General features: G+C 35.5%; 1 protein-coding gene and 1 pseudogene across 1 annotated transcript; one reads left to right on the forward strand and one right to left on the reverse strand.

Annotated features, from left to right (window-relative positions):
• The first annotated feature begins 2434 nt into the window (after window positions 1-2434).
• Window positions 2435-4578, forward strand: LOC130823987 (peroxidase 9). Its single transcript, XM_057688843.1, has 4 exons — window positions 2435-2824; window positions 3189-3380; window positions 3594-3759; window positions 3921-4578. The coding sequence occupies exons 1-4, from the start codon at window positions 2555-2557 to the stop codon at window positions 4334-4336; spliced, it is 1044 nt and encodes a 347-aa protein (XP_057544826.1). The 5' UTR covers window positions 2435-2554; the 3' UTR covers window positions 4337-4578.
• Window positions 4579-5062: 484 nt separating this feature from the next.
• Window positions 5063-9356, reverse strand: LOC130823438 (leucine-rich repeat receptor protein kinase HPCA1-like; annotated as a pseudogene).
• Window positions 9357-14313: the final 4957 nt, after the last annotated feature.

Below are 14313 nucleotides of genomic sequence, written 5' to 3' on the forward strand. Positions count from 1 at the left end.
CATGCACTCACTCTTATTTATAGAGTTGAAGTGACATATGGATTCATCCAAAACCATACATCAATAATAACTGATGATTATCAGTAAATTATGATGTAAAACACTCGTTCATAATAACATTTTACTCCATGAAACAAAGTTTCGTTTCACGAATAAATGTTCTGTTTCAATGTGCTCAAACGAGCATGATCCAAAACAGCTTTCAGAAACTTTTTGAAGCGAAATTTCTCAAGTGTTCGAACGAGCAAATGCCAAAAACATCAAACATAAGGTTTTGAAACAAACTGGCTGACGAACCAACGCAAAATATAATTTTGCTAGTCCGATCACATTTTCTATAATCATATGGCATTGTCATAAAATTATTTCATTTCTAACAAACTTTGGTCCCAGTTTGACTTATTTGTTCCTTGATTATTATGGTTGGGAGTGGATGATTTGGAGTATCATGAAATGTTATTTTAAATTTGGGGATTGTTTAGTAAGTCAACGCGTAAACACTTACAAAAATAAGATCAGGTAAACATAAGCAGAAAATTTCATAGTTGAGTTACTTGTGAAATCTTTTGTGGGGTTCTTCTGCGCGTTAAGCAATGCAAGTTAAGCAATCAAACCATGTAGTATGACATACACCTATTTGTGTCTCTTATTTGGCCTAAATGCAAGTTTGAATATATGATGGGTTAAAATGGTGAGGTAATTTAGAAATAAGAGATTAAATATGTATTTCTATAAAAGTAATGGGGTTATATGTCTAAATAGTAATAAGATAAATTAATTGAGACAGACTAAAATGGAAGACGTAACAAATTAAAAAAGACATAGTGAATATGAGGTTTGACATCTTCCTCCAATTCAAAATAGATGTTCCATTAATTTGGCATCATAAATCAATCAATTTTAATTCGTATGGCATAACATTCTATACAAGTCAGTAGCTACTATAAAATCCACAGGTTGGGAACTTGGGATGATTATGGGTCTTATCCTACTAGACGGAAAATCAGTTCTTTTATTTTTGTTGATTCTAGACTAGACTCAAAACCTTAATTATGGTCTCTTTAATGCGTTTTAATTTACTTGTTTATACTTTACTATTTATATTTTAAATATTAAATTGATCAAAATGAGTCTATATGTTGTACATATAAGTCTAAATGAGTCCATATATCAATAGTATAGATTTAAATGAGTCTAAAATTATTTTTGGGTTGAGTAATGAGTTGGGCCAGAACGAGTTTAAATAAGGGATTTGGGTTGAGTCCGAGTCTAAAAACCTTAAACCCCCAATCGATTTTTTTTAGACTGGGAATTAGGCCTATAGATCTAAAAAATTGGATTTGAAGCCTAAAATTAAGTCAAAATTAAGGCGAGTTTAATAGGATCATAGACTCATAACAATTTATGCCTACATATTTCTGGAAAAATGATTTTAGAAAGAGGTGAACATGGCTAGGGCAGTTGAAGGTCGAATTTATCCAGCCTTTCAATAAGCAGATTTTAAACGGATTGGACTCTCATTAAAAGTTTTATATAAGTCGACTTATTTTACTAAAGTCTAGAATATGAGTGATTACTATTTACTAGAGCAGGTGAAACAATACAACTGATTATGTACATATCATTATCAGCCTAGCTAGCTCAATAATTGCCTTGATTTTTGCTACTTTTTACCTGATTATCTTGTCTCGTTTCCAAACTTGTTTTATTAGACCAGTAACTGGAGTGATTATTAGTATTCATAAATTCTTATATGAGACGGTCTTATTATAAGACATGTTTCATATTTAGGTTAAATAGCCTAAAAATAAGAACTTTTAACTTATAGACTTCTTATTTTAAGGTCGTCGTGAGATTGTTAGAAAATTTTGGAAATAAGACTATTATTAGACCAGTAACAGTGGTTATTAGATAATAAGGTCAGGGTCTAATAAGAGAACAAACTTGTGTAAACAAAAAAAGAACAATTAAATTTACGAGACGATCCCGTTACTAGACTATAATTATAAACTCTCCAAAAGCATGCATCTTGACATTTTCATCAACTACTACAAAGGAGAAATTTAAATTTGGACCTGCCTAAACAATATTCAAAATCGCTTGATTAAAATTCTATTTATTTTGAATTGTGTAACATAAATGCTGACAACTAATAATAACTCGAATTAATCAATTTTGTAATATTTCCTCTGTTATATAAGAATAAGATATGGAATCATGGGTGATGATAGCCAACATTAATTTAATAATATCTTATACAAGATTTAAATATGTTCCCTAGAGCAGGTAAACCTAGAGCACAAACAATATCCCAAATGGAGTAGAGAGATAATTTTGAATTGGTCATACACACAAAGTCATCTAACGTTTTAGGAAATATGGTATTGGTAGAGTGTAGTAGTACTTATAGTAGTGGTTGGTTACTTGGTTTCTTAACAATGCAAATTTTTTTGGTGTCTATAAATATGAACCATTTCATTAAGTTCTTTCATCATACTTCAATAGTTTAAAGCACAAAAAAAATCAAACAAAAAGCTTGGTAGATAATTAAAAAATGGCCCAGAATTCGAGTATGAAACAAGTGTTATATTTTATTTTGATAATCTCCTTTAATGTTTGTTTAGCAATCCCGGGTTTTGGCTATGGCTTTGGTTTGGGTTGGGGTGGTGGCAGTGACTATAACTCGCTTTCGCCATCATTTTATGATTATACATGCCCCCAAGCCAATGACATTGTTATATCTGTCTTAGATAATGCCATTGCTCAAGACCCTCGAAATGCTGCTGCTTTGCTTAGACTTCATTTTCATGATTGTTTTGTTCAGGTATGTACTCTTTTGTTTTAGTGATCATTGTGATTCGTAAATGATAGAGTATATAACACATAAAGGAGCCTCAACTATAAGATTAAGCCTTTGACTGGGTTGGTTTTTTTACATGATATTAGAGGTGCTTTCGTAAGCAGCATATTGAGTTGGTTCCTTGACATGGTATCAGAAGTCCAGGTCACATGTACTAATCACCCCTCAATTCAAGTGTGGCCAAGTATGGAGTTAGAATATATTACATATATTGAAGCCTTTCCCTTTAGCTCTTGACTTAAGCTTATGGTTCATAAGTTGATTCCTTGAAAATGAAGTTTATGTCTTTTATGAGTATTGAATGATGAGTTTGTTTGATATTTTGTAGGGATGTGATGCATCAGTCTTACTTGACGATAGCGATACTATAGTAAGCGAGAAAAGTGCCAAGCCAAATGCTAATTCTCTTAGAGGGTTTTCAATCATTGATGAAATTAAGGCTCAGTTAGAAGAAGCATGTCCTGAAACTGTCTCTTGTGCTGATATTCTTGCCTTAGTAGCTCGTGGTGCTACTGTCTTGGTAAGCAACCCGAAAAACTAGTACGATGATCAAAATTTTATGTACATAAATCTTAATTTTAAAGTTTATTAAACATAAGCTCGATGAGGTTCCATCCAAACCAACTAGTAATGGAAGGAGTAGCCCATCAAACTTATATGTAAGTCAATATTTCTCTAATTTTTCAATGTAGAATTACATACGTTATAATCTATGGAATTTTGTTATGAATAGAGTGGAGGACCAAACTGGGAAGTCCCATTAGGAAGAAGGGATTCAATAACAGCAAACATGAAGCTAGCAAATGTTAGCATTCCTCCCCCTTTCCTCACTGCCGAAAAGCTTATTGCATCATTCAAACAACAAGGCCTTGATGAAGTTGACGTTGTCGCGCTCTCAGGTACTTAAACCGTTTATTTCACCAGCAAATCATTAATAGAGTACATAACATATTTAAAATCTCGTGGGTCTAAAAACAATCGATAGTCGAGTTATTCTCTTGTCGGATTAATTTTAGGTCAGATCGTAGCACAAAGTTGATTTTTTTTGGTATTATTGTAGGAGCACATACTATTGGGGTGGCAAGATGTACAAGTTTTAAGACAAGATTATATAGTCAAAGTGGTAGCACAAGTCAACCAGATATGAGCCTAGAAATAGCCTACTTAAATGAACTAAAATCAGTATGCCCTCCAACAGGTGGGGACAACAACATATCTCCATTAGATTATGCATCCCCAAGAGCCTTTGATAACACCTATTTTAAGCTCATTTTGGGAGGTAGAGGACTTCTTTTTTCAGACCAACAATTATATTCAGGAAATAATGCTAATCTTGCACAATTAGTCCAATCTTATGCTCAAGATCAAGATTTATTCTTTGATGATTTTGCTAAATCTATGGTTAAGATGGGAAGTATTAACCCTCTATTAGGGTCTAATGGTGTGATTAGGAAGAATTGTCGTCGTGTTAATTAATTAATTAATTATTAAGTATTTATTTATGATGGTTTGGTTTGTGATGGATTTATTGGATTCTTAGCAAGTTGTGAATCCCTAAGGTTTAATATTTGCTAATTTGTTTTGATTTGTAACAAAAGAAAATTGTGGTTAATTCGTATTGTAGGGTCGATGTGTTTCCAATTGGATTTTCATTAATGATAATTATGTAATCATGATTTAAGCTATTATATTTATACAAACTCAAATTTGTTTATCTATGATTATTGATAAATACAATGGTTCTATCCTTATTGTCCTATAATACTTAGGAACTTTTTTTTTTAATTGTAGGGTAAGGTGAGAGTTCGGTGAGTTTCGATTTTGAGATTTTGTCTAGAAAAGACAATACTTGCTCTAATTGAAACTAAATATAATTTTCCTTAAAACATTTTATTAAGATACTTTCGAAAATTAATTAATTTCTCAAAATACTCTAATTCTTTTAGTAAAAACAAATTTCAAACTACACATTATTAAATAGTGGGAGAGTTTGGGTTAATTAACCGAATCAAATTAGTTAAAGCATTCAGTTTCATACTTAAAATATTTATTTTTAATTTTTTAATACATAACACTTTATTTAGATGTCAAAACTAACAATTTAAACATTAAACCTGAATTTTTTGTTTTGCATTTAAACTCCTTGTATAGACATATCTCACTAATAGATGATCTCATAAGCAGTACCACCATATTTCAGAAACTGAACATTACATCAGAAAGTATATGATCAAATCACACCACCCCTATACATTAACAAACAAACAATTGTTTACAATAAGGTTATTTGTTTTCATACATAAATGATTGATGTAGAAAAAAAATAAAAAAATGTTACAACTGTTCTTTATACAATTATCAAACAGCCGCAAATCCATTTCACAACGTATTTTTACCTCAAATAAATAAAGATACAGATTGAAACATAAACAACTCATTATCATCATCGTATTCAGTGTATTCCGTTCATAAAAACTATGATTACACTCTTGGGAGAGATGGAAGACGACAACCTGTACCCACCCGACTCGTAAAAGACGGTCAGATAGAGGGATTCCCGCAACAAATTCACAGTAGAAACACTTAAGGGTGACTCACAATCTTGATTGTCGTTTATCTCAACGCTCAAAAAAGCTGGCTTCCAAGAGTCACAGTTGGGGTTTCCTTTGCCCATACCGGTTGTCAAGTTCATTTCTTTCTCCAATATTTGATCAAGCTCTGATACTACGTATTTAATTCAGTTCACTGGACGGGTCTATGCAACGAACAATTAACTGTACAAACTCTTCCATTCCTTCGACAGTAAATCTATTTCCCATTCTCGGATCAACCATTGTGGATACAGTGCTGAAGTCATGGTAGTTTAATATCTGATTACAAAAAAATAAAGAAATTTTCATCAACAAAAGACATCATCTTCATAGCAATTCAACATTTTTCGTAATTTTTCCAACGATACAAGTTGTCGGAAACTACCCCGAACCCTAATCATATACTTACTATATCAATAAGATGGTCACAATATCGGTGTTAATTCCGCCTCCTAACATTGTGCATAACAAAAAATCATCCCATCACATTTCTACCCTAATCGACATTTCTAGCATTGTAAAGGTGATAAAAAACCGAATTTAAGGCGTTTCAAGGAATATCTCCTGCTTTCAACCGATATTTGACATCACCGTATTAGTTACGGCATCATCGTGTCATTACTACGAGCACAATTGTTATCACATTTTTAACCGTGCCTCCTACTACTCTAATCGCCTATTTGCTTGTTGATATTGAATGGTCGGAATCACAATGAAAAATTAGGCTAATTTAGCTAGAAAAACTACTTGACAAAGTTTATGATCTTTTCGGTTCTACTACAATCTTTTTTCTTCGTAAAATTCATTTTCAATTTCTCGTTCCACTACCACTTGAACATTTAGTATTCGAATCTTACCTTGTAAGCTCGAGGAATATGTGGGTTTTGCGACATTGGCATCAAAACCAATCGAAAATTACTTTAAGAAAGCAAAGAAATGCAGATACTAAAACAATTGTAAATATTCTTACTCGTTCAACCAAATTTTGGTTCGACTCAGGAATGTATGATTCTCCCGCTTCCTGTCCACACACCAACTCCAAGAGAAAAACCCCGAAACTGTACACATCACTCTTTTCAGAGAACTGTTTGAACTCTTTCACCCTTTTAACGATCGACAGAAAAATAGTCGACAATATTAGTGGCAGGATGTAGTATGCAAGACAGCAAGAGTAAAACGCATTGATAAAGCGTAAATGTAATAAACATACTCTGGGGCTAGAAAGATCTCGTCAGCTTCTATTTGAGAAGATGAGCCTGCAACATCAAATCTTCCGAGAAAATTTCGAGTTCCTGCATCCGCAACTTTTGCGACAAAATTTTCATCAACAAGAACGTTTGAGGTCTTGAAATCCTTGTGCAACAAGCGGGGACTAAGGGAATGAAGATGATCCAAACCTGAAAGACGGGCAAATCCAGAAAAAATTTATTACCTGGGCCGATATTATATGACGTCTCATTGTGTGAGAGAAAATAAATAAAAATCAACGAATAAATTCTAGGATAAAATCTAAAAAATTAAATTTATATAAATTAATATCCAACCCCATTCATTATTTTCATAATATCGAATATTGAACATCAGTTTAACATACTATTTTACTTTTCATGACCCGGGCCGTGGCCCATGCCAGTCAATCCTTCGAATACAGAAAAGATTATTTTCATTCAATCTTTTAGCTATCAATTTGATTGGTTTTTTATTAGGGAACAAGGGTTAGAAAAACTAATACCGGGAAAGCCACAAATGCTCACGTATTCGACAGAGGATCACCTTTAGCTGCCCCTAGAGCGATAGACAATCGGTGCTTGAATTCCAACTTCTCGTGTGACCCATGGGACGCTCCTGTAAAGTCCTCTAATTAAGCAATAAAGAGCGTAGGAGGATAAACTAACAAAGAAAATTTATCGGAACTTACCATATAAATGACTGGCAACACTTCCATTAGCTATATACTCATAGACAAGAATTTGGTGATTATTGTCTTGGAAGTAACCCAAAAGTGTCACAATGTTCCGATGATGAATAGATGAAAGATAACGTACCTATTGGGAATTATCAAATTATAGGATTATAAAGCTAATTGTTTTTCAATTGATTCTAGCCCAGAAGCACGTTATATACAGCATTCACCCGACATCTCAAGTCAAATTAAATGACTATTTATAATGCATGTCATTACGTTGAAGCATAAAACTAAACTTAAAGAAGTTGGGATGAAAAATATATCATAGATCACTGTTTAATAACAATTCTAGTTCAGAGGATGATCATTTACCTCTTCAACAAACTCCGGGGTAGGAGAAACAGACCAACCGCTTTTTAGAGCAACAAGCACGCCATCTGTAAGTAAACCCTTGTAGATCTCTCCGAACTTTCCTATTCCAACTGATCCTTGTTCGTTGAAGTTCAAGGTAGCAGCACGCAATTCTTCCCAGTCAAACCGTCTAGCTTCTCGAAATGGTACTCAATACCAGAAGATTTGTCCACTAAATTTGATATGAAGAAAACAAGAAATAAACTGAAATTTTAATGAACTTTGTCTAATGCACATAAAATTAATGCAGTCTCAGAAAAGCCAGTATCAGAAGAACAAGAAAATCAATTAAGTCACCTGGGTAAGGTTCAGAAGAACCAGTGTCGGACGTTCTTGAAGCACTTTTCCTATGGAATAATCAAAACTAAAAAAGAATTACAACGATCCCCAGAAAGTGAGAACCAAGCTTTTTTGTTAAAAAGTACTAGCTTCAAAAGTAACATTTTCTTGTCCAAAAATAACACATTTTCTGTGAAAAAGTAACACATTTTTTATCGGAGAGATTGGTTCTCACGGTTCTCATATAAACTTGGTTTTCCCTAGAACTTGACCATATATATATATATATATATATATAGGAAGTGTATTCATTCTTATTCATATTGACATTTTGATTAATGATTAAAAACTTCTATAATCTCTAAAATACTGTTTTATATTGCAAAATAACACTAGATTGAAGAAGATACAAAAGGATGTTGAAGATCAATGATAATAGAAAATGCTAAAATTATGATAAAATTACGCATAGTAAGCTTAACTAGTATGCTCAAACGCTTAAAGGTGTGAATGTAAAGGTAGATGGTTAGTAATGGAAGAATGAGTGGTAATGGTAAGAAGGGAAGAAATAGGCATAGTTTTATACCAACAACTAGATTCACATTAAGCCCAAGTCCTTAAGTCATGCCTAGTGCGCCACAAATGCACAATTTTATAAGTAGACAAGTGATATATTCAGAAGAGGCTCAATCATGACTCACAGGTTTAAAATATGTCCATAAATGCTCAATGGTGGTGCAACCAAATCAATGCTCAACTATTGTTTTGAAAACTCAAGGTTCACAGGATTGCGAATCAAAAGTTCAGAAGAAATAATCTAAACTTGCCAACATATCATACATAAGTCAAGAATGTGGCCCAAAATGAAATCAAGCTAGCTATTGAAGATAAAAAAATGTGCAAGAATGTGATTCAGGGCACTGAAAAAAATGATCAAACTAAGAAGATAGTAAGCTAAGTTGTGAAAGCAATAAAACAGAAAGGAGAGCAATGAAAGCATGTATATATACACAAGAAGAGCCAAAGATGACAATAAACAAAACACCTCCCCGAAGCCGAACTGAGCGGTGTCCTCAATGCGACAAAAGGGCTTTAGAGAAGGTGCGATGGCTCTAGTCATCACTCTCATCTCCCTCATCCTGTACCCCAAGACCAAAAGAAGTACTAGTGTCTCAACCACAACCATAAACATATCCAAAATCACCTGACAGTGGTGTGTACCACGATAGGTGCACGTGATCCGAGGCGATATGCCCCTGCTGGTAATATAGTCATATATAGGATATTGGCTACGCTTGTAATCGGCCATGAATTGGTCGAACCGGCTCTAGTGTGCCTGTATCCGATCAAACCTCTAATAAAACCATCCATACGCAAATGTAAACTCTGTAAAGAGCCAAGACGGGATTAGGTTGGCATGGTGGGGATGGAGGTTCTGTATGACAGGTGCCACCAAACTCGTAGGTAGAGGATAAGTCTCCTTGCTCAAAAGCAGATGAGGGGCCACCTTCCTTGTATGTGGAGGAAGAGCCACCTCATCCTCGACGAGAGTATTGATTGTGGAAGGCCTGTAGTGGTGGCCTTTCTGCTGCTATAGGGTCAGGTGTCCGCCCCTCTGGTCTAAAAAGATAGAGTGGGCGGTTTGGGATGAAATCGGAGAGGTCTTGAGTGGGGAGGAGAATACCGATTTGTTGGTCATGCACTTTCTACCATGTTTAGCCATTAGTAAGGTCCAGCCACTTAGGTTGGACTAAGTGGAAGCTACTGATGATGGTGATGTCTCTAGATAATACCCCTTCCCCTATCCAACCAAAATGCATAGCAATATGGGTGATGAGTCCGTAAACTGTATCGATGTACGAACAGTATCAGGTTGATTAATGGTGTGGCAGAATGTATTGACTAAAAGCCTAACTAAATTGAAGGTGAAATCCCATTCAGTGCGAAGGAATGAGCCTAGAACAATCAAATCATTGCTATTGATTTTATTGGATTCGAATTTGGTCGTGATAGTGAAAGCCATGAACTTGAACTAAATCCTAATTACAAGGTGACGAACCTTTTTCGAAACTAAGTTCTGAAGGTTGGTCAAGTGTTCTCCCGAAATTAACGACCAAATTTTGGAGGGTGCTGCCCATAATCTAGTTCCTCTCTTATGTCAGTTAGACCAAACAAATTGGCAAGCTCAGTCACAGTGACTTGCCGCTCAATCTCATCAATCCTAAAGTAAAATGTGGTCTCCCTATAGTCATCTTGTGCTATGGTCAAAGAACTCAAAAATTCAAGGACTAACTCGGAATATGTTTCTCTTTGCATATTGAACATGAAGCCCATACCTATGGCTCGAAAGAAATGCATAGCATACTCAAATAAACTTAAGTTTCTAAGTATATTTGTACAAATAAACCTAGTTAGTATGATGGGTTGTTCTTTGAGATTTGGGAACTTATCTAGCTGATCTTGATCCCTAAAATCGATATTGGGTTAGTCCTCATTTGGTTCTATCAATGGCTTTGGTAGTGATGACGGAGTTCTCTCTCTTCTCTCTTACCAAACCCCAATTCCTCTCACTTTCTCTCTCTTAAAACTCAAACCTTAAGCTTTAAGATCCTTCAACCCTTCTACTTTCACTCTTCAACAACAGCATTTTCCACTCTTCAAATTCATCATTTACATCCACATTACTCCTTTCTCACCATCATCCATTCAAATTAGGATTTGGTAAGATTAAGGTAAAATGTTTAATTCTTCAAGATTTGATTTTAGAAGAGATTTTGTGTTCTTGGCTTGCTTTGAATCTAATTTTTTAGTTAATTCATCCAAAACACAAGCTATGGGACCTAGGAGACAAAGGATAAGAGAGAGAACTCCATCACCAATACCAGAGCCATTAATAGAACCTGATGAAGACTACCCCAACATCGTTTTCAGGGATCAAGATCAGCGATATAAGTTTCAAAATCTCAAAGAACAACCCATCATACCAACTAGGTTTACTTGTGCAAATGTACTTAGAAACTTAAGTTTATTTGAGTATGCTATGCATTTCTTTCGAGCTATAGGCATGGGCTTCATGTTTAATATGAATAGAGAAACATATCCTGAGCTAGTCTTTGAATTTTCTAGTTATTTAACCATTGCACAAGATGACTATGGGGAGATCACATTCTACTTTAGGATAGATGGGATTGAGCAACATCTCAGTGTGACTGAGCTTGCCAATTTGTTTGGTCTGACTGAAACGGAGAGGAACTGGATTATGGGCAGTACCCTCCCAAATTTGGCCATTTATTTCAAGAGAACACTTGACCAACCTTCAGAACTTAATTCTGAAAAAGGTTCGTCACCCTGTCATTAGGATTTGGTTCAAGTTCATGGCTTTCACTATCACGGCCAAATCCAAATCCAACAAGGCCAATAGCAATGATTTGATTGTTCTAGGCTCATTCCTCCGCTCTGAATGGGGTTTCACCTTCAATTAAGTTAGGCTTCTAGTCAATACATTATGCCACATCATTAATCAACTTGATAGTGTTCGTACACCGATAGAGTTTGGCGGACTCATTACCCACATTGTTATGCATTTTGGTTGAAGAAGGAAAGGGGTATTATCTAGAGAAACCACCACCATTAGCATCACCCACTTAATTCAATCTAAGTGGCTGGAGCGCACTAATGGCCAAACATGGTGGAAAGTGCATGACCGAAAAATCGGTATCCTCCTCTCCACCCAAGACCTCCCCGATTTGATCCCAAAATGCCCCACCTATCTTTTTAGACCAGAGGGGCGAACACCAGACCCTATAGCAATGTGAAGGCCACCACCACAGGCCATCCACAATCAGTACTCTCGTCGAGGATAAGGTAGCTCTTCCTCCATATACGAGGAAGGTGGCCCCTTATATCCTTTTAAGCAAGGAGGTCCATCCTCTACCTACGAGTTTGGTGGCACCTCTCATGCAGCACCTCCACCCCCACCACCCCACCATGACGATCCTAATCCCGTCTTGGCCTCTTTACAGAGTTTACATCTGCATATGGACGGTTTTGATCAGAGGTTTCATCGGATAGAGGCACACCAGAGCCGGTTCGACCAATTTATGGTCGATTACCCGCGTAGATAATATCCTATATATGACCATCATTACCAGCAGAGGCATATCGCCCCGGGTCACGTGCACCCATCGTGGTACACACCACCGCCAGGTGATTTTGGATATGTTTATGGTTCTAGGGGAGGCACTAGTACTTTTGGTTCTGGGGCACCGGACGAGGGCGATGATGATGATGATGAGGGAGATGAGAGTGATGACTAGAGCCCTCACACCTTCTCTAAAACCCTTTTGTCACATTGTGGACACTGCTCAGTTCGGCTTAGGGGAGGTGTTGTGTTTATGCCTTTATGGTCACCTTAGCGGTTTTGCCCATCAATGTACCTCCTGCTGCAGCATCCACTGAGATTAGTATCTCGTACTTAAGATCATTGTAGAAGTTCTGAATTAAGAGCCAATTTCAGATCCCGTGATGTGGACACTTCCTCTGAAGCCCTTTATATCTCTCCCAAGCCCTTAACTCAGCATTGGATTCGGTTTTTGACTCTTGATGTTCTTTGAAGCTGTTTATTATGGAGTTAATCCCTTAAGTATGCAATACTCATTAATGTAATCACCTCTATAAATAGAGGTCTCATATGCTCATCAAACACATCCACAAAAATACCCCAAGCCTAAACACATAGCCTATATCTCTTCTCTATTGTAATTCTCCAATTTGAGAGTTCTTTGAACTCTTTTGTGATAACAGAAGTGAGATATTACACATCTCCGAGGAAGTAGCCAAAATTGGGTGAACCTCGTGAATCATTGTATCATTTTTATTTGCATTATCAACTCTTACAAACATTGTTTTCATTGAAAGTGTAATTTGTTCATCACAAGACTTAATACCCTCGATCTTGGTGATATTGGAGTTTGAAACATGTTGTTTGAAATCGTTTTCATGTACTTCAACGGTCGTTGCTGCCCATCCGTCACCGACTGCTGCTCATTACCATTATTTGTCACATAAACAAGGACAAATGCCAGTTTAATATGATCAGCAAAATGAACCACATAAACTAAAAGTATGTTTTGATAAGATTTGAGGAAGAACAGAAAGGGGAGGGCCGGAGGGGAGAGAAGAAAAATGCGTTTCTTTCAAATCTCTTCGTTGTTGAAGAAATTATTTCTAACAATATAAAGGATTTACCCTTCCATTTCCTTAGTCCAGTTTTGCAAAGACACCCAAGAAAAAAGAAGCATTAGTGGATTGGGGTGGCCTTTCTTGAATAACTTTGCCAATTTCGATGTGCCCTTCACACCGTCACTTTCATAAGGGTTAAGTATCTCACTAGTTTAATCAATTTAGGCTATGTAGCTGTGAAAAACGTGTCTGCTTTTGATTTTTACACACATTTAATACTTAGATGCGGCTGTCTTGAGAAAATGTGCTTAATTTAGTCTAAGTTGAACTTCCAATATCATATTCTACTGCTACTGTGTCTGCCACGAGGGTTTTTGAATCCAAATTCTCTCGAGGTTCTGGTCATGGATTTAAGTACAACACTATTTAGTTTCAAAGGATGACATTGTGATGTAAATATAAGAATACTAGTCATTTGTAAACTAGTACTCAGAAACCCAACCACAATCGAATTTAATTCAAAGATTTTGGCCAAATTCACCACAATCAAGCATCTTACTAGCTTCTCTTAGCTTATTTTGTGAACTATAAGGATTTGGGATTTATAGAAGCATTGACAATAGATAGAAATGAATGGATGAGAATATAAGCAATTGACTATAGTAAACAATTTTCTTAGTTGTAGATTAACATTACATACCATCATATGGATGAATAAGGTATAATCTTTGTTATAGACAATCTCTTGGGTGGTTTGTTTTGGTTCATGTAGCGGAACCATATTTTATAAGGCTTTGCAATTGTTTATGTACTTGTAATAAAATTCAAAGTGTATAGGAAGTCTTCCTTATAGAGTTCCCAATGTAACAAACACCAAAACAATATAATACCCTTTTCATCTTTCTCCATAATAGTATCATGAAACTCAATCTAAAAACCTTGAAAAATTCAATACAATTTACAATTACATCAAAATGAGTGATTTTAAATAACACCCATTATAATAAAAGCAATAAAATTGCAAGTCCAAAAGCATATAATGAATTTTTTTTCCCAAATCAAATCAAATACGATTGTAGATACCA

The sequence above is a fragment of the Amaranthus tricolor genome, chromosome 9 (assembly GCF_026212465.1).
Source record: "Amaranthus tricolor cultivar Red isolate AtriRed21 chromosome 9, ASM2621246v1, whole genome shotgun sequence".
Classification (NCBI taxonomy): Eukaryota; Viridiplantae; Streptophyta; class Magnoliopsida; order Caryophyllales; family Amaranthaceae; genus Amaranthus; species Amaranthus tricolor.